Source organism: Heptranchias perlo, chromosome 8 (genome assembly GCF_035084215.1).
Source record: "Heptranchias perlo isolate sHepPer1 chromosome 8, sHepPer1.hap1, whole genome shotgun sequence".
Classification (NCBI taxonomy): Eukaryota; Metazoa; Chordata; class Chondrichthyes; order Hexanchiformes; family Hexanchidae; genus Heptranchias; species Heptranchias perlo.
The window spans coordinates 11792119-11814040 of NC_090332.1; the positions used below are offsets into that span (position 1 = coordinate 11792119).

Genomic DNA, 21922 nt, shown 5'->3' on the forward strand with positions numbered 1-21922 from the left:
TAAGTTACCACCTTCTGGGAAGGTGCATTAAAATTGCAAACCGAGTAGCTATTCAACTTGCATTCCAACACTAAGTATCACAAACAGAGACTTTGCAGAGTGCTTTACATAGTGAGGAAGAAAACAGATGCTGAGAAAGAGGGAAAAAGGGGATGATCAAAAGGCTTTTTTGCAGGTGGGAGGGGTGAACAAAGTAAATATATGGTGAAGACCTTTCTTTTAAAAGGAGCCTTCTAAGATGAAGGCAGCAATGCAGAGGGACTGGGGAAGGGAGTTCAGAGGGTAGGGGCATAGCAAATCTAAGTGCCACTATGATTATCAATGGAGCAGAAACAGTAGGAAACAATAGCAGGTGTGTCCAGTAACATATGGCTAGAGGAACTCATTGATGTAAGATGGAGCAAGGCTGCAGAGGTAATTGAAAATTATGAGGAGGATGTTGAAGTCAATTTATTGGGCACTGGGAGTGTGGAGCTTGGCAAGGCCAAGGGTGACTGAAGTGCAGGTCTTTATGTAGGTGAGGATGTAAGCCACAGCATTCTGAATGAACTGTATTATGTTTGAAGGTGGAGGCAGGGCGGTTAACTAAGCCAACATTAGAGAGGTTGAGCCTCAAGCAATAAAGGCATGGATTGGGATTTCAGCAGCTGTGCAAGAGGTAGGGGCAGAGGTGGACAATATTATGGAGTTGAAAGCTAGTTGTCTTGGTGAGTAAAATGGATCTTTGTTGTGACAGTCGAACCAGGACAGAGCAGCGCCATGCAGGTGGATTGTGGATGAATGACAGAAGGAGGGATGGTCAATGGTGACAGAGGCAGTGGACAGTTGGAGGAGGATGAGGAGCAACAAGCAGGCATGGTTGCAGTCACACACTAGTGCAAACATTCGGTACAATCAATTAGGGTCCAAGACCTATTAGTGATAGTCCCACACCTACTAAATATCCTAACTGTCCAAAAAATTTCCTAAGAGCATAGTTATTGATGCACAACTAATGATTACACTGGTAAAATTCAAACCAGATCATAGGTGGTCAAGGGAAGAGCAACACTCAAAGCAATATAAATGGCCTTTTGTGCTCTTGGGTTAAGGAGAGATAATCAGTCAGGTACTGCAGACTGACCAGCATTCATGGCACCATACATCAGCAAGGAACCTTCAAGAGCAGGGGGGGGATTGGAGAAAAAAAAAATATACAGGAAGATTTGAAAGCCATTTATTTTATCATCCCAGTCCCCGACAGGAACAATGTAGAAGAGTGGCTCCAGATATCTGCAAATCTTGGTAGTTGGTCTCAAATAAACCAGGTGATTCTGTTGTAATATTTGTATCTAGATACCAAAACCCAGAGAGTCCAGCAAAAGGGAAAATCATCCCTGATATTTAGAGCAACCTCACCTCAGCCATCCCGTCACTCCTTTCCATATTTTAGCGATACCTAGGAATATTTCTGTTCTCCTCCAAAAACCTTAAATACATTAGTTAGTGAGGTTGCAAGCTGGGTAAAGTGTGTTATCTTCATATGGATAATTGTGATGATCCGTATTGTACAATGGGTGCGGCGTCAGGACAGCGTAATGCCAATACCTGATGGAACTACTTCAATTGACATGGAATTGATCATATACTTAGGCTCCATTCTACTGTCATCGCTCTTCTGCAATAAAATTCCATTTTAAAAAGTCAATACAATTCCACCGACATTAAAATGTTGAAATTAACTTAAAGCTACGAGCACAAGCAGGAAAAAGTCCTCAGAAACAGAAAAGAATCAAAACACAGTCCACTCAAAGGCACTTTCAGATTTCTTACCCATAATTCCTAGCATTATAAATCTGCATCTCCCGGCAACAGACTGTTACCATGGCAACATCACAATCAAATTAAAGCAAGAAAATATAGCACAAATAATGGTTAGAAACAACAACTTGCATTTATATAGCATCTTTAACATAGTAAAAAGGCCCAAGGCTCTTCACAGGAGCGTTATCAAAATTTGATACCGAGCCACATTAGGGCAAGTGTCCAAAAGCTTTTTTAAAAAATTCGTTCATGGGATGTGGGCGTTGCTGGCGAGGCCGGCATTTATTGCCCATCCTTAATTGCCCTCGAGGAGGTGGTGGTGAGCCGCCTTCTTGAACCACTGCAGTCCGTGTGGTGAAGGTTCTCCCACAGTGCTGTTAGGAAGGGAGTTTCAGGATTTTGACCCAGCGACGATGAAGGAACGGCGATATATTTCCAAGTAGGGATAGTGTGAGACTTGGAGGGGAAAGTGCAGGTGGCGTTGTTCCCATGTGCCTGCTGCTCTTGCCCTTCTAGGTGGTAGAGGTTGTGGGTTTGGGAGGTGCTGTCGAAGAATCCTTGGCAAGTTGCTGCAATGCATCCTGTGGATGGTACACACTGCAGCCACAGTGCACCAGTGGTGAAGGGGGTGAACGTTTAGGGTGGTGGATGGGGTGCCAATCAAGCGGGCTGCTTTGTCCTGGATGGTGTTGAGCTTCTTGAGTGTTGTTGAGCTGCATTCATCCAGGCAAGTGGAGAGTATTCCATCACACTCCTGACTTGTGCCTTGTAGATGGTGGAAAGGCTTTGGGGAGTCAGGAAGTGAGTCACTCACTGCAGAATACCCAGCCTCTGGCCTGCTCTTGTAGCCACAGTATTTATATGGCTGGTCCAGTTAAGTTTCTGGTCAATGGTGACCCCCAGGATGTTGATGGTGGAGGATTCGGTGATGGTAATGTCGTTGAATGTCATGGGGAGGTGGTTAGACTCTCTCTTGTTGGAGATGGTCATTGCCTGGCGCGAATGTTACTTGCCACTTATCAGCCTAAGCCTGGGTGTTGTCCAGGTCTTGCTGCACGCGGGCACAGACTGCTTCATTATCTGAGGAGTTGCGAATGGAACTGGACACTGTGCAATCATCAGCAAACATCCCCATTTCTGATCTAATGATGGAGGGAAGGTAATTGATGAAGCAGCTGAAGATGGTTGGGCCTAGGACACTGCCCTGAGGAACTCCTGCAGCAATGTCCTGGGGCTGAGATAATTGGCCTCCAACAACTACTACCATCTTCTTTTGTGCTAGGTATGACTCCAGCCACTGGAGAGTTTTCTCCCTGATTCCCATTGACTTCAATTTTACGAGGGCTCCTTGGTGCCACACTGTCAAATGCTGCCTTGATGTCAAGGGCAGTCACTCTCACCTCACCTGTGGAACTCAGCTCTTTTGTCCATGTTTGGACAAAGGCTGTAATGAGTTCTGGAGCAGAGTGGTTCTGGTGGAACCCAAACTAAGCTTGTTCAAAGAAGTAGATTTTAAGGAGCATCTTAAAGGAGGAGAGAGAGGTAGAGAGGTGGAGGGGTTTAGGGAGGGAATTCCAGAGCCTTTGGCCTAGGAAGCTGAAGGCATGGCCGCCAATGGTGGAGCAATTAAAATCGGCCAAGAGGCAAGAATTAGAGGAGCGCAGAGATCTTGGAAGGTTGTAGGGCTGGAGGAGGTTACAGAGATAGGGAGGGTCGAGGACATGGAGGTATTTGAAAACAAGGATGAGAATTTTAAAATCGAGGTGTTCCCAGACCGGGAGCCAACATAGGTCGGCGAGCACAGAGGTGATGGGAGAACGGGACTTGGTGCGAGTTAGGATACAGGCAGCAGAGTTTTGGATGAGCTTAAGTTTATGGAGGATGGAAAGCCAGCCAGGAGAGCATTTGAATAGTCCAGTCTGGAGATAATAAAGGCATGGATGAGGATTCAGCAGCAACAGAGGCGAGACGGAGACGGAGACAGGCGATGTTACGGAGGTGGAAGTAGGCAGTCTTGGTGATGGAATGGATATGTGGTCGGAAGCATCTCAGGATCAAATGGGACACCAAGGTTGCGAATGGTCTGGTTCAGCCTTATACATTGGCCAGGGAGAGGGATGGAGTCGGTGGCTAGGACCGAAGACAATGGCTTCAGTCTTCCCAATGTTTGATTGAAGGAAATTTTTACTCATCCAGTACTGGATGTTGGACAAGCAATGTGACAATTGAGAGATAGTGGAGGGAGGTGGAGCTGGGCGTCATCAGCACACATGTGGAACTCAACAGTACACACAAAAAAAACTTAGAAAAATTGGTTTCAACTTTTTTGAATCAGCAGGTATTTGAAATGCATGGAAATTCATCATTGAGTTTTAAAAGTCTCCAAATCAAGCTATTGAAACATCCACACAGATCGAGTTTCTATTCGCCTGATCAAATTAATACACTTTCCCTGTACGGACATCTCACTTAACCCAAATCCATAGATCTTAGGTCAAGACTGGCAACAGCCAAGGCTTAGGTATCCCTAAATGTGCACTTGGCACTGTTAGGAACAGGAGTACGCCATTTAGCCCCTCGAGCCTATTCCGCCATTCAATGAGATCATGGCTGATCTGTGACTTAACTCCATATACCTGCCTTAACCAAAGGTATTAAGGGATATGGGGCTATCAAAAATCTATCCGTCTAAGATTTAAAATTAACAATTGAGCTAGCATGGAGTTTAACCATCTAATTGTACAACAGTCACTGAAAGCAAACATGCAGGTGCAGCAAGCAGTTAGGAAGGCAAATGGTATGTTGGCCTTCATTGCAAGAGGATTTAAGTACAGGAGCAAGGATGTCTTACTGCAGTTATACACAGCCTTGGTGAGGCCACACCTGGAGTATTGTGTGCAGTTTTGGTCTCCTTACCTAAGAAAGGATACACTTGACATGGAGGGAGTGCATCGAAGGTTCACCAGACCGATTCCTGGGATGGCAGGACTGTCGTATGAGGAGAGATTGGGTTGATGAGGCCTGTATTCACTCGAGTTTAGAAGAATGAGAGGGGATCTCATTGAAACGTATAAAATTCTGACAGGGCTAGACAGACTGGAGGCAGGGAGGATGTTTCCCCTGGTTGGGTGGTCCAGAACAAGGGGTCACAGTCTCAGGATATGGGGTAGGCCATTTAGGACTGAGATGAGGAGAAATTTCTTCACTCAGGGTGGTGAACCAGTGGAATTCTCTACCACAGAAGGCTGTGGAGGCCAAGTCACTGAATATATTTAAGAAGGAGCTAGACAGATTTCTAGACACAAAAGGCATCAAGGGGTATGGGGAGAGAGCGGGAATATGGTACTGAGATAGAGGATCAGCCATGATCATACTGAATGGCGGAGCAGGCTCGAAGAGCCGAATGGCCTACTCCTGCTCCTATTTTTTATGTTTCTATAACACACCGCACTTGTAAGCTTCCCGCAGCTTGGTCAGCCAGGATTACTTATCTACTGGGGCACCAGCTTGCAGGGTTATCTGAAGCCGGGTGGGAATAATCTAGCTACTAGGGACAAGTCTACCGCTCTAACTGTTAGATTGGCTGGTCAATCGTCAACAGTGCCGAACAATATTGAGTGCCTGCCTCACCTCGGTTTCAAATTACCAAGTCTACCACAGAGTATTGACGTGGTTTTGAGCTTCTGCCACCTAACGTATAACCTTGGAGTCATCTTGACCTCAAAGACACCCACTCAGGCCCTTTTCTCTGCTTCCACGAGGACAGTGACCAGTTGGTTATTAGGCGGCTGACAAGTATTTCAACATAAATGGTGACCTAACTACTCCAAACTTTCACCTACAAGTAAACTATTTTTAAATAATCAAACAGATAGCAGGAATAAAAATTCGGAACTTGTCAAAAATTACAACATGAAAGCTCCCCCAATCGCTCAGTGAGTAACGATACCACTGAGTGTCGCGCTAGGCTATAGAAACCAGAAAATCCCTGGTTTGATTCTTGTTTTCTGATTAGTTAGTTCATCTCAGTTGAAGTACTGCAACTGCCTGTGCACCTGGCCAAAGGATGGAAAAATATCAGCTAGGGCTCTCACTTCTGATTGGTATCCAGTGGCTACTGCTGGAAAATGTACATCTATAGACATTGGCTGAGGATATGATTGGGCTCTCCACAATCTCAAGAGCCAACTGGGATTCATTGTCTAGGCTCACACATTAAGAATGGACACTTGGACAAGGTTCCCTGGAACAAATGGCTTTCAGAGAAAGGGATTGAGGTTCAGGATTATATTAAAAGCAACATCCCAAGTAGATAATGCCATAAAAAAGGTAATGGAATACTTTATAACAAGAGATATAGAATATAAAAGTTGAGAATGCTGAATCGATGTAAAAGCACAGCTGGAGTGTTGTATGTAGTTTTGGGCTCCATACTATAGGAAGGATGTTGAAGTAATAGAGAGGGTACTTTGCACTCAGCAGACTGCTGCCTGGTATGAGGAGACACAAATATGAAGACTGACTTGAAAAACTGGGGCTGTATTTGTTAAAACAGATTACAGGGAGATTTGACAGAGGTGTTTAAAATTATGATGTGATAGGACAGGTTAGATAGAAACAGACAGTTTCCAGTGGTTGAAAGGACATAGATATAAGATTGTGCAAGAGATTTAGGACAGAGAACTGGAGAAACATTTCTTAATCAAAGGGCTGTGAGGCTGTGGAATACACTACTGGATGAGTGATTGAAGCAAAGACTGTGTCAACGTTTAATTGGTCAGATAGATGGCTGAAGGAAAAGGGGAGAAAGGGATATGGGAATAGGTACATGGGATTAGGACGACTGCTCATGTGGAGAATAAACACCAATATGGACTAGTTGGGCCAAACGGCCTGTTTCCATGTTGTAATTTCTATGTACCCCAAAAGGTGGGCTGAAATGGGAAGAAAATTTTTAAAATTACTACATGAAATGAAACTGAAGAAGCAACAGGCCATCTTGACACTCAGCTTCAAGATGAACTTCAGACATTATCCAAGCATGAACCACCCAGGACTCTCAACTTCTAGAGACTACACAGATACCAACACCCTAAAAATGGATGACTTTATATATTTTTCCTCAGAAATGAGAAAAAAAGACATTCTCCGTTCTACACAATCACATCTCAAATACTAAATGACAACAGGTTAGCTGAAACAGTGCCACACGAAAACCTCAGCACTACACTTTCAAAACATTTCCCACAAAAGAATGAAATAGATTCCAAACATCTACCTTACATGGAATTCAATGAAGGACAGACAGGCATGCAAGGAAAAATGTTATTTTTTAAATCTCACCAATATTTCACCCCACCCTTCATCTCCTGAAGACTCCTTGAACCATAGAGGCTTATGGAACAGGAAGCCAATCAGCCCATTATGTCTGTGCCCCTTTGCCAGAAGATGGTACCACGTAGAGCAGATACCTGTGTATCTTGCACAAGTAGATAATATTCACAAGTGAGCCGTAAAATGGGATAGCGGCGAGTTTTTAACCACGGGTAGCCTCACAGATGAGCCAAATCCTGTACACACCCATAGAACGCATAATTAACCTTTAAATATACAATTTTACAGTGCAGGATGCCATTCAGCCAACTGTGCCTGTACCAGCTGTTTGCTAGAACAATCTAATGCCCTGCTCGCTCCTTCAACCTTCTGCATCAAATATTTATCCAATTTTTCCTCAAAGATATAGAGCCAGAAATTGCTCCCGAAATAACGGAGGAGCTCAACAGCGCTCTCCGTTTTTAGTGGTGAATTGAAGGAGAGAGTTCCAGCGTTTGCACATGCACAGTGAAACACGGAAATCTGGAACTTGCTCCTAGTGGTTCGCCGGTGATATGACAGCTTCGAATTAAAGGGACATCACTGGCTGCAATCAGTGAAATCAATGAAAAAGCACCAACTTGCTCATCTGCCCAGCTGGAAAGTAACTAATTACACCAAACAGGTACACTTAAAAATACCAGGTCTAAACTAAGTTTTAACAGCGTGGTAAGTCTTAACATCTGCCAAACAACTAAAAATTAACTTTAAAAAATGTGGAGTCTCATATTAGTCCTTATTTTGTTAGTTTTTGGTCATTAAAAAAAATTTTTACATCAATTTTTTTTAACTTTTCCCTTCTGTTTCTTTAATTTAATTCAATTATTTCCTTGGCTTTTTACAAAAATTATTTTTTTTATTTACAATTACATACAGAATACTAACTTTAAATGAATGAAGTCTGCTTGAGCAATGCAGGCTGAATCTGTGGTTGTGACTTCTCTTCCTGACACATTTAGTGGGCATGTCTTCTCCTCACACACTTTTACACCTGCGGCAAATCACACTGCTGAGGCTGGGTGGATAGCCCACATTTTTTTTTAAAGTTCAAATTCAAGTAATTCGCTGCCAGAGCCCACAGTAAGCATTTTCATTAAGTTAATTTGCAGGAGTTGTGGTGAGCAGTGCCTCGCCGCTCTGCACGATTTCTGGCACACAGTGATCTCTGCCTCAACCACTTCCATGCTCCAACACCCATCCGTGTAGAGAAATTATGCCCCGATCCAAGGCTGGATTCTATAGGATGTGTTGACAGGGAGGAAGACAAGGAATATGTTCCTTAGCGCAGTCGTGACTGTGTCCAGAAAGGTTATCTCCGATCAGGACAGGTGTGTGCCCCTCAGTTTGCATTCCCATAAGAGTATCCATTCAGAACAAAATGTCTGCATCATCCCAGCAATTCTATTTGCACGGTAAGCAACGGCAGGGGCTTTGCAATTTGCCAACCACTAGCAGATCGTATTTCTCACTGCCATATGTTGCCAGTGAACAGCTGTTCACGCCTTCTCTGTAAGTCAGCAACAGTAGATTTTGGAAGACTAAGGTGCTGCACCAGGTAATGGTTAGCATTAATTGTCCGGTATACACGATTGCCCGCAATAATCGCGGGTGGTATAAGTAGTGGGGACTGTATTGTAGAGGTCAGCTGGTACCCGTGCAACTGTACAGTGTCTTCAGGAGGGGAGAAACATGAAGGAGTTTCTAGTCAAAAAGTGAAATCTTTATAGTTTGCTGATTTCCTCTGTCTACTCAAGTCACGGTCCACCTTATAAGAGTGTGTTTTTGACAGACAGTTCAGTCTACATTTCTGTTATAGTAATGCAATTTACAACTATGCCCCATTATGTAGACTTCACCTTTCTTCCTCCAGGACCTGGCCCAGCACAACACACAACAGACTGCAGCTAGAGACAAATGTAACAGCATTAGATGTTTCACTGACATGAGATTGCTTGCACCAAAGTAATCTGATCACATTTTAAACCAGAGATTGATCCGGCCAAGATTTAGTCAACAAAGTTTTCTTCCTTATGTAAACATGTGACAGGATGACTTATTTCAAGTTCCAATAACATCACTAGGCATAGTCATCACAGCCACTGCATTCACCTGCCCTTCACAAGACAGAAATTATTCCGCCCTAAGCTAATGGTGCAAAAAAAGTTACACTCACTCAAATAGCTTATGTCCTGACTTTCAGCAGATATTAATTCTTCAAATGTGGTTATTTGTTTTGTATTTAATGGGTGCCATGTTACCTCATAGCTCCTCTTCAACATGTGCTCTGTGCATTTTCTAAACAAATTACTGGAAATTAATTTTAACGCAGGAACAGTTTGTGAACAAACATTTGCAGGCAAGACAAAGAACTCCATTTTGCAAGACTCACCTTGAATGGTTTCCCAGGAATTTCTGCCTTAGAGGTTGCTGTGCTCTTTACTGTTGAACGGCTTGTAGGAACATCGTTGTGCAGTGCTGCGGCTTTCTTAGACTTTAACTTCATCTTTTTAATTTTACTCACCCGTTTACCGTTATTTTTTCTTTTAGCACTGGGACCCCTGGGCTCTTTCTTGGCACAGTCATTTGTCTGTTGTAATACTTCAGCATTATTCACGACTGCAGGAGTGTCTAATAAGCATTCAGTTTTAACTTTTAAATATTTTCGTTTCCTCTTGATAATCTTGCTCCTCCTGGACAAATGTAGTAAACGTTTTTGTTTTTCTTGACTTGTCTTATTTGAATGTCCATTGGTCTGCAATAAATAGTCATTCATTAGTAAATCAGCAGGAAGTCAACAATATTTTCACTACAGTATCACTTGCATAGTTCAGTGCAAAAAAATGAAAGTTTTGCAACCAAGATGGTCATAGATTGGTACCTGGTCTGTGCTGAGTTTGCCATCTCAACAGCGGCAGTAGTAGGCGTGCTACCTTTGGCCTCAGTGTCCCATGTTACGGAGAAAATCAGCTAGTCCTGATTGCTACCGTCTACTCTTAATTTGAATTATGTATTAACTTGAATTGAAATATTGCAAAAAAAATGCCACGCCACTTGTGCAGTTCTATTAAAACTATTTAATCAAAATTGGATAATTTGATTTTTTTGAGCAAAAAGTGACTTTGAATCAACAATAGACTGTATCATAACACCTGTGAAAAGTGCATCCAAGTGGACAGTTCTTTGGGATTGTACTGGGAAGCAGCAAAGGCTATTATGGTCTTTTTCACTTCTGTTCAATGACAACAAAGCCCCAATGCAAGTTAAGCATGTGACATATAAGGCATAAATAGTTTGCCCTCGTGGTTCAAATTTCCTAGGCATGCAACAGAAGGTCTTACTTTGGCCCATGCAAGACATCCAGAATCAAATGGTGAGGTAAATTTGTGGAAAAATGGGTAACAGTGCAGTGAAGGAGGGCTCTGACCTACACCAACCTGTCATTCAATGCTCTTTTTAAAAGAAGTCAACCTCACAGCAGTCACATTTCTCCCAAAGCCACTCATGAGGATCTGGATTAAGCAGCTAGTGACAAGTGCCAGCTTGGTTCAGTGGTATCACTCAATTGGGTCAGAAGGTTTAAGCATCTTGAAACCATTTTGCAAATCTCAAATCCAAACTGATGCGTAAGCCATACAAACAATTTTGATTGCTTGCTATAGAGTGAACACTTGCCCTAAGCCCAAAGAATTTAGTTGCAAGTTGGTTTGGTGGAATTGAAAAGCTAAAACTACACAGCTTGCCTGCAGAGGGTACTGGCAGTCTTCTTCCTACTTGCCCAGCTAGGTCTAAAGCATTAGTTTTCAGACTTATTTGGAATGAAGTAAAAAGAATCCTCATCACCGGTAATAGGCATATCCCTCCAGGTCATGTCAGTGAGTAGGTGAGGCTAGTCAATCATTCGTTAACAGTCTGTGGAGTACTGTGGACCTAACTGGTTCAAGTATTGAATTACTCAGCCTGTCTTTGAAGATTGATTCAATTTTAATCACTTATCAGGAAGGTCAATTTGAAGTTAGTCTGTTTCACCAATATGAATCACCAGTTGGTCTTTAGACAACAGATCAGTGTGGATTTGAAGCAGGTATGAACTGTGGCACTTTCATACCTGCGACCTGCCTCAAAGACAGGCTCAGTGGTTGGGTTTTCAAATTTGCAATATGGTTTCAGTAGATGCCATACATCTGGTTGACCAAACAAAAAAAAAACTGACTTATAATGGCAGAGCCATAAGTGACACAAGAGTGGCACAAAGCTGGGAGAAGACCTTACCATGCTTGGGGGCTTGCACAGCTGAGTTCACTGGCTGCACCACCCTTCTGGGAGTAATCCCCATCCAAAGTGGAGAGGTTAGTTGTCCCTATGAAGGTGCAGACACACACACACACGTGTTTGAATACAGTACCTTTGTAGCAAGTACTAAAGCACCTGGGCCGTTAAGAACTAGATTCTTATATCGCCTGTTTCTGTGCTGCAAATTCTAGGTAATTCCCGCAGCGCCTGTATATGGCGCTCTCTTTACGCGTAAACGGTTCTCGACAAATTGCATTAAAAAACAAATCACATGGCGCTGCAGGAGGTGCAAGGGGGAGGGAGGGGAGGGGGGGGGGGGAAATAGACACCGAGCCACAGGAGAAGAGGTTGGGATGGGCTGGGCTGCCCAACTCCTTCCATTGCAGCAACACCCAAGTGCCCATTTGCAGCTCCTTAAACCAGCCTGCGCCGAAAGCTCCTCCCTCCAGCAGTTATGTTTGGGAGACTGAAGCAGAATTTCCACGTGGGGCTCCCCGATCTCTCCCGCTGAAACTGCGGATTCCGCCGAAGTTACGGCGGGCAATGGGGAGAACTCCAGCGGAAATTCCAGGCGGCCGATGGACTGAACCCCGTGACATCCGTCCAGCTGTGGCCCCCGGGGGGGAGGGGTGAGGGCGCACCCCGACCCAAGGGCGCGAGCAGCCCCGTTCGAATTTCAAACGAACTTCAGGCCCAGCAGTGTTGTCAGAGCCCGGTGAGAAACACCGCCGCCCCAACCAGGGGGCCTCCAAACAACCTTCTATCGCTCGGAGTGTGCCCGGTACACGGACGGACGGACTGACCTGGCCCGAAAGCCTACTTTCCGCCGCCAGGCTCTTATAAACCGCGAACGCCGACACACGAGAAACAGCCATCGCTCCTCGACGGCGCATCCCCAACGGTAGGCCGCCGTTTGCGTCATGACGTCAACTCGTCTCCCCCCCCCGCCTTCATCGTGCGACGGGCACCTGCGTCAACCAATTACGGCTCGATCGCAACTAGCCCCGCCCCCTCCTCCTGCGCGCCTTTTATTAATCAAAGCACGAGGCGACGCTGATGGCGCCTCCGTCCCCCTCCACCAGGACTTCTGCTTCTTCCTGGAACGAAGAGCCAACCAGTCCCCATCCACCACCACCACCACCACCACCACCACCCTCCTCCTCCTCCTGGCTGAACTTGTTCTTACATTGAACAACTTCTCCTTTGACTCCACTCACTTCCTCCAAAAAAAAGGTGTTGCTATGGGAACCCATATGGCTCCTAGCAATGCCTGACTTTTTGTGCTGTAAGTTGGACATTCTTTGTTCCAATCCTACTCAGGTCCCCTCCCTCACCTCTTTCTGGTAGGTTGATGACTTTATCGGTGCCATTTCCTGCTCTCGCCCCGAACTGGAAAATTTCATCAACTTTGCTTCCGAATTTCCACCCTTCCCTCGCCTTCACATGGTCCATCTCCAACTCTTCCCTTCCCTTCATTAACTTCTCTCCATTTCTGGGGATAGGCTGTCAACCAATATCTATATATATATATGAGCCCACCGACTCCCACGGCTATCTTGATTGTACTTCTTCCCTCCCCGGTTCCTGTAAGGACAATATTCCCTTCTCCCAGTTTCTCTCTCTCATCTGTTCTGATGATGCCACATTACATATCAATGCTTCCGTTATGTCTTCCTTTTTCCTCAACCGAGGATTCCCCTCCACTGTAGGTGACAGGGCCCTCAACCGTGTCCGTCCCATTTCCTGCACTTCTCCCCTCACCCCTTCCCCTCCCTCCTAGAACCATGATAGGGTCACCCTCGTCCTCGTCACCAGCCTCCATGTATCATCCCCTGCCATTTGCGCCACCTCCAGTGCGATGCCACCACCAAACACGTGCCTCTTCCCTCTGAAGGGACCGCTCCCTCCGGAACACCCTGGTCTACTCTTCCATCACCCCCAACACCTGCTCTCCTCCCCACGGCACCTTCCCGTGCTAGTGCAGGAGATGCAACACCTGCCCTTTCACCTCCTCCCTTCCCACCGTTTAGGGCCCCAAACACTCCTTCCAGGTGAAACAGCGATTTACTTGTACTTCTTTCAATTTAGTATACTGCATTCGCTACTCACGATGTGGTCTCCTCTACACTGGGGAGACCAAACGCCATTGGGTGATCGCTTTGTTGAACACCTCCGCTCTGTCCGCAAGCGTGACCCTGACCTGCCAGTCGCTTGCCATTTTAATTCCCGTCCCACTCCCACTCTGACCTCTCTGCCCCCAGCCTCTTACACTGCTCCAATGACACTGAATGGAAGCTCGAGGAACAGCACCTCATCTTTCGATTAGGCACTTTATAACCTTCTGGACTCAACATTCATTTCAATAACTTCAGATCATAACCACTCCTCCCATTTTTTTGGGCATCAGGTGCTGGTAATGGTTCTGATATTGCCATTTACAGCTCCTCTAGACCCATCTTTTGTTTCTTTACTTCTCCCATTACCACCATCCTTGCCTTCCACCATCATCCCTTTTGTCATTTAATCACTTTTGCCCTCCATCCCATCAGAGACCTTCCTCTTTGTTCTTTCCTCCCCTCCCCTTCCTACCACCCCCTGGCTCTGTATTTGCTTAAAAACTGTTTAATCTTCAACTTCTTCCAGTTCCGACGAAGGGTCATCGACCTGAAATGATAACTCTGTTTCTTTCTCCACAGATGCTGCCTGACTTGCTGAGTATTTCCAGCATTTTCTGTTTTTATTACTGACTTGTCCCCAACAAAAGTGCCCCCTTTTTATTACTAACTTGTCCCCAATAAAAGTGCCCCCCTTTAGTCCGTAAAATGACGTAAAAATCTGTTTGACGGAACTGCTCCGTGCAACACTCTCCACCCCAGATCCCCATTCATAGAAAATCATAGGAAATAGAATCAAGAGTAGGCCATTCGGCCCTTTGGGCCTGCTCCGCCATTCAAAATGATCATGGCTGATTGTCTAACTCAGTACCCTGTTCCTGCTTTTTCCCCATATCCCGTGATCCCTTTAGCATTAAGAAATATATCTATCTCCTTCTTGAATATATTTAATGATTTGGCCTCCACTGCCTTCTGTGGTAGAGAATTCCACAGGATCACCACCCTCTGAGTGAAGAAATTTCTCCTCATCTCAGTTCTAAATGGCATACCCCGTATCCTGAGACTGTGACTGCCGTTATGGATTCCCCAGCCATCGGGAACATCCTCCCTGCATCTAGTCTAGTCCTGTTAGAATTTTATATATTTCGATGAGATCACCTCTCATTCTTCTAAACTCTAGTGAATATAGGCCTAGTCAACCCAATCTCTCCTCATACGTCAGTCCTGCCATCCCAGGCATCAGTCTGGTAAACCTTTGTTGCACTCCCTCCATGGCAAGGACATTCTTCCTCACATAAGGAGACCAAAACTGCACACAATACTCCAGATGTGGTCTCACCAAGGCCCTGTATAACTGCAGTAAGACATCCCTGTTCCTATACTCAAATCCTCTTGCAATGAAGGCCAACATACCATTCGCCTTCTAACTGCTTGCTGCACCTGAATGCTCGCTTTCAGCGACTGGTGTACAAGGACACCCAGGTCTCGTTGCACCTCCCCTTTTCCCAATCTATCACCATTCAGATAATAATCTGCCTTTGTTTTTACAACCAAAGTGGATAACCTTTATCCACGTTATACTGCATCTGCCATGTTCTTGCCCACTCACCCAAATTGTCCAAATCTCATTGGAGCCTCTTTGCATCCTCCTCACAGCTCACATTCCACCCCAGCTTTGTGTCGTCTGCAAACTTGGAAATGTTACATTTAGTTCCCTCATCCAAATCATTGATATATATTGTGAATAGCTGGGTCCCAAGCACTAGTCACTGCTTGCCACCTGGAAAAAGACCCGTTTATTCCTACTCTCTGTTTTCTGTCTGTCAACCAATTCTCAATCCATGCCAGTATATTCCCCCCAATCCCATGTGCTTTAATTTTGCACACTAACCTCTTGTGTGGGACCTTATCAAAAGCCTTCTGAAAATCCAAGTACACCAATTCCATTGGTTCTCCCCTACCTATTCTACTAGTTACCTCCTCAAAAAACTCCAGTAGATTTGTTAAGCATGATTTCCCTTTCATAAACCCATGCTGACTTTGTCCAATCCCATTAATGCCTTCCAAGTGTTCTGTTATCACATCCTTTATAATAGACTTTAGCATTTTCCCCACTACTGATGTTAGGCTAACTGGTCTGTAATTCCCTGTTTTTTCTCTCACTCCTTTTTTAAATAGTGGGGTTACATTTGCCACCCTCCAATATGTAGGAACTGTTCCAGAGTCTATCGAATTTTGGAAGATGACCACCAATGCATCCACTATTTCCAGGGCCACTTCCTTTAGTACTCTGGGATGTAGTTTATCAGGCCCTGGGGATTTGTCAGCCTTTAGCCCCATTAATTTCCCTAGCACTATTTTTTTACTAATACTGGTTTTCTTCACTTCCTCCCTCTCACTAGACCCTTGGTTCCCTAACATTTCTGGTAGGTTATTTGTGTCCTCCTTTGTGAAGACAGAACCAAAGTATGTGTTTAATTGTTCTGCCATTTCTTTGTCCCCATTATAATTTCCCCCATTTCTAACTGTAAGGGATCTACATTTGTCTTCACTAATTTTTTTCTCTTGACATATTTATAAAAGCTTTTACAGTCAGTTTTTATGCTCCCTGCTAGTTTACTCTCATACTCTATTTTTCCCCTCTTAATCAATCTCTTTGTCCTCCTTTGCTGAATTCTGAACTGCTCCCAGTCCTCAGGCTTGCCGCTTTTTCTGGCAATTTTATACGTCTCCTCTTTGGATCTAATACTATCCCTAATTTCTTTTGGAAGCCACGGTTGAGCCACATTTCCTGTTTTATTTTTGCGCCAGACAGGAATGAATAATTGTTGTAATTCCTGCACACGTTCTTTAAATATTAGCCATTGCCTATCCACCGTCATCCCTTTTAGTAAAGTTCCCCAATCTATCCGAGCCAACATACACCTCATACTTTCGTAATTTCCTTTATTTAGATTCAGGACCCTAGTTTCGGATTCAACTATTTCACTCTCCATCTTAATGAGGAATTCTATCATGTTATGGTCGCTCTTTCCTAAGGGACCCCGCACAACAAGATTGTTAATTAATCCTTTCTCATTGCACAATACCCAGTCTAGGATCGCCTGTTCTCTTGTTGGTTCCTCAACATATTGGTCTAGAAAACCATCACGTACGCACTCCAGGAATTCCTCCCCCACAGTATTATTGCTAATTTGGTTTGACCAATCTATATGTAAATTAAAGTCACCCATGATTATAGTTGTACCCTTCTAGCATGCATCTCTAATTTCCTGTTTAATGCCCTCCCCTACATCTCCACTACTGTTTGGGGGCCTATAGACACCCCCACCAACCTTTTCTGTCCCTTGGTGTTTCTTAGCTCCACCCATACAGATTCCACACGTGATTTTCCGAGCCAATATCCTTTGTCATTATTGCATTGATTTCCTCCTTTACTAACAACGCTACCCCACCTCCTTTCCCTTTTGCCTGTCCTTCCTAAATATTGAATACTCCTGGATGTTCAGTTCCCATCCTTGGTCACCCTGCAGCCATGTCTCCGTAATTGCAACTATATCATACCCGTTAATATCTATCTGCGCTGTTAATTCATCTACCTTATTGCGAATGCTCCGCGCATTAAGACACAATGCCTTTAGACTTGTCTTTTTAAGATTGCTAGTCATCTTAGTATTATTTTGCATTATGGCCCTATTTGTTTCTCGGCCTTGTTTTCTCTGTCTTCCACTATTGCTTCTTCCCTTTCTGTCTTTTGTTTCTATCCTTGTTTCCACCTCCTCTGTTTCCCTGCTCAGGTTTCCATCCCCCTGCCATTCTAGCTTAAACCTTCCCCAACAGCACTAGCAAACACCCCCGCGAGGGCATTGGTCCCGGTCCTGCTCAGATGTAACCCGTCCCGCTTGTGCAGGTCCCACCTTCCCCAGAACCGGTCCCAATATCCAAGGAATCTAAATCCCTCCCTCCTATACCATCCCTGCAGCCACGCATTCATCTGGTCTATTCTCTTGTTCCTATAATCACTAGCACGTGGCACTGGTAGTAATCCTGAGATCACTACCTTTGAGGCCCTGCTTTTTAATTTATCTCCTAACTCCTTAAATTCACCTTGCATGACCTCATCCCTTTTTTTTACCTATGTCGTTGGTGCCGATATGGACCACGACTACTGGCTGTTCACCCTCCCCCTCCAGAATGCCCTGCAGCCGCTCCGTGACATCCTTGACCCTAGAACCAGGGAGGGAACATACCATCCAATGGTGCAAGGGAGGACTCCTGCGTAGAGAGCTGTCCATTGGGGTCTCCCCATGATCTCTATCTCTCCCCTCCTCACAATCTCTCCCCCTCCACGATCTCTCTTCCCCACTCCCCCCCCCGCTATCTCTCCCTCCCTCCCTCCTCGCTGACGCACTCCGAGCCTGTCCCTCCCCCCCCCCACAACCAACACCCGATCTTCTCGAATGTCATCCCCAGCGGTCGCCAGCTGCTGCCTTCTACAGCAGGCTTTCCCGCTTGGCAGCCAGTCAGTCTACAATCTGGCCGGCTGCCGGGCGCGAAACGGAATAAAAAAATTCTAATGTGGTCCTGCCATTAAATTTGGTAGGATCTCCTCCACCCCAGTATTTCCGGGTTTCCTGGCCGCTGACACGTGCCCCTGCTCCCTCCCCTCCTCCTCATATCAGGGCAATAGAATCATAGAGTGATACAGCACAAGAGGCCGCCATTCAGCCCATCGTGCTTGTGCTGGCTCTTTGAACGAGCTATCCAATTAGTCCCACACCTCTGCTTTCTCCCCATAGTCCTTCAAATTTTTCCCCTTCAATTATTTATCCAATTCCCTTTTGAAAATTACTATTGAATCTGCTTCCACCCCTCTTTCAGGCAGTGCATTCCAGATCATTACAACTCGCTGCGTAAAAAAATTTCTCCTCATTTCAATTCTGGTTCTTTTGCCAATTATCTTAAATCTATGTTTCCTGGTTACCGACCCGTCTGCCACTGAAAACAATTTCTCCTTTTTTACTCTATCAAAACTCTCCATGATTTTGAACACCTCTATTAAATCTCCCCTTAACCTTCTCTGCTCTAAGCAACAACCCCAGCTTCTCCACTCTCTCCATGTAACTGAAGTTCCTCACCCTTGGTACCATTCTGGTAAATCTCTTCTGCACCCTCTCTAAGGCCTTGACATCTTTCCTAAAGTGTTAAGAATATTTTAAAATCTTATGTCTGCATTATCAACTTCTTCCACTATTAGTAGCTTTTTCCACATTTATAATGGATATTATATGTAAACTTATCATACTGTAATTGAACCCCTTCCACGAGAGATAACACTGCAGCACCTCAGTTTTGCATCTCCCATCTCCTCAGCCCGTACTGCAGAGAAACCCCTGTGCTCCAACCAACTCTTCCCCAATTGCGATATGTTTTGCTATTTAAGTATAAATGGTAATATAAAATCAAAGTATTATATAACACAGTAAGGACAGGATATACAACTTTAAAATTCCAACTGAACTGTGTCTATGTGCACTGGTCCAATGATTCCCTGCCCCCCAGCACTGCTTCACCTGAAGACTACAATTGGTCTCGACTCCTCACGTGCAACGCCACAGGAGGTCAACTAGTGTTTAAAAATAAAGTTATTTCAGTGAATCAGACTGAGAAGGATTTATGATTGATTGCCTAGTGAGGTCCCTGATGGTTCAGATGGTAAAGGAGGTTGAACTATGTGGGTCTTAGATATGATTCTTTGTCTGTGTTTATTTCAGGCAACATAGAATCATAGAAGTTTACAACATGGAAACAGGCCCTTCGGCCCAACATGTCCATGTCGCTCAGTTTATACCACTAAGCTAGTCCCAATTGCCTGCACTTGGCCCATATCCCTCTATACCCATCTTACCCATGTAACTGTCCAAATGCCAGTAGGTCCGCTATGATTGGTCTCCTTGACCCTGGGCCTTGGAAACAAATACCTGCCACGGTTCCCACTCCTGATTGCTGTGTTAGGAATGCTATTTTGGGGAGCGGTGGTGGTGAGGGGTGGGTGGAAGGATAGGGTAACAAGTCACCTCACCTTAGGGAAGGAGGGAATATCAGCATAAGCAGAGATTTGTACCCAAGCCTCTGGCGCTGTTGCTCTCGACTGTTAAGAGGCCAACAAGAGCAACCCAGAGTGAACTGTCCCACAATTTTCCCTCCTTCCTTGTGTGCAGCTTCTAGTCTCCCTTTCCTGAGCTCAGGTAGCGTGCCACATTGTGAACTGTGGGTGCAAGCCTGCATTCTTCGGCACAGCACCTTGAAACACTTGACACATGGCAGCAAGTCTGATACTAATTAACAGCAACTGTTTATTTGGATGGACTTGAACTCACAACAAATGAAAGTTCATCGGGTTTTGTAGACTTGAAGATCAAAGCCTCTAAAGAAAACCAAAGCTGACAACTAATTGCATGTACATTGTGTCACTATAAGTGTGGAGTCGAGGTGGGCTCCAATTGTATTGATTCAGCACAGAGCTTATCTTTCCAATTACTTCCATTTCACGTTGTACAGTGCCATCACTTCCAGTGCTGACCTTGTTGAATGGATTTGTTTGGTGGGGAATGTCTATTAACATTCTGCCTCAAATGTGTTAAACAGTCTGAATGTGACTTTGCTACACACGTTAGTATAATTTGTTGTTCTAATGCAAAAGTTGCCTCAGCAATCAATAACCTTAGCAAAGCGCATTGGTTCTTTGAGAGGCATTTTGTCCAATTAAGAAATTCTAAACTGTTAAAATGAATTTTTAAAGAACCCATCCACCCTTGGAATGATTAGAAATTATATTAAGTCTTGTTGGTCATCTCTGAGCCATACAAGTCTGGAAAGTCTTAAAGGAACTGCTGCAGTCCGCCACCAAAAGAGTTAAAAAAAATACTTAGGGGTAAATTTTAACCCCATGAATGAGTGGGTTGGGGGCAGGTGTGAAGGTAAAAATAGTAAAAATTTAAAACCTGACCCCAACCCGCCTCCAACCCGCCCACTTTCGGTTTTAATGGAGGCGGGTCGGGGGGTGGGCGACCAACCAGCTCTCAGGAGGCGGATTGGTCAGTAAAATATTTTAAGGTGGCTGCGTGCCTCCATTTTGACAGGTTTTTTGTTTTTAACTCCTGGGGGCTGGGATTCCCGGGCCTTCTGATTCACGCCACGTAAGAGGCCTTGATCAACAGATAACTGCCTACATTGCACTGCTTCCTCCACGCCCAACAAGCCTACCTGCTGCAATCCTACACACGCGATCAACCGACCTCCACCCCCCCCCCCCCCGGTCCGAACCCCCACGATCTCCGACCCACCCATACGATCTCTGCCCCCCTACGATCTCCAACCCCCCCACAATATCTGACCCCCGATGACCGACTCCCTGATGACCGACCCCCGATGACCCCGACCTTGACCACCTGATGAATGATCCTCCTGATGACCCCCAACCCCCCCCACCCCGATGAGCCCCAACCCCGATACCCACCTCCCTCCAATGACCGACCCCCCCCCCCCCACCCATCTAAGACTTACTTGCTGGCATCCACTCACTGGCTGCTCTCCCGTCCAACTGACAGCCAGCCTGACAATCTAGCCTGTCAGGCGGGAAACCTAGAAAAAAAATGAAAAACGTCCTTAAATCAAAATTGTACGGACGTCTGGGAAACCCATACTTCCGGGTTTCCCATCAGGAATTTCTACCCCCCACCCTCTTCTGGGCTCCCGGATAAAATTTACCCCTTAGTGTCAGCCATGGCTCAGTGGTAGCACTCTCGTATCTGAGTCAGAAGGGTGTGAATTCAAGTCCCACTCCAGAGACTAGAGCACATAAACTAGGCTGACACTTCAGTACACTACTGAGGGAGTGCTGCACTGTTGGAGGTGCTGTCTTTTGGATGAGATGTAAAAAAACGAGACCTCATCTGCCTTCTCAGTTGGATGTAAAAGATCCCATGGAACTATTCGAACAGGGGAGTTCTCCTTTGGTGTCCTGGCCAATATTTATCCCTCAACCAACATCACTAAAACAGATTATCTGGTCGTTATCACATTGCTGTTTGTGGGACCTTGCTGTGTGCGAATTGGCCGCTGCATTTCCTACATTACATCAGTGACTACGTTTCAAAGGTACTTCATTGGCTGTAAAGTGCTTTGGGTGTCCTGAAGTCGTGAAACCACATTAAAACCATGGGCCTCTGCTGGCCACCACTCGCCCCGAGTCCTGATCAACCCCCCCCAGCCCGCTCTGTTCCGATGTTCCAATCGTCCTCATCCCAGTTTAGCACCTTTCCCTGATAGCTGCTCTTCAT

General features: G+C 45.2%; 1 protein-coding gene across 1 annotated transcript in view; it reads right to left on the reverse strand.

Annotated features, from left to right (window-relative positions):
* Positions 1-12384, reverse strand: part of riox1 (ribosomal oxygenase 1) — a 42653-nt gene extending 30269 nt beyond the window's left edge. The window contains exons 1-2 of the mRNA XM_067988669.1: positions 12270-12384; positions 9566-9928 (exon numbers count right to left, since the gene is read on the reverse strand). Of these exons, the coding sequence (XP_067844770.1) occupies positions 9566-9928; positions 12270-12359 (453 nt within the window). The 5' untranslated portion in view covers positions 12360-12384. The remainder of the gene's footprint in view (positions 1-9565; positions 9929-12269) is intronic.
* Between the last annotated feature and the right edge of the window lie 9538 nt (positions 12385-21922).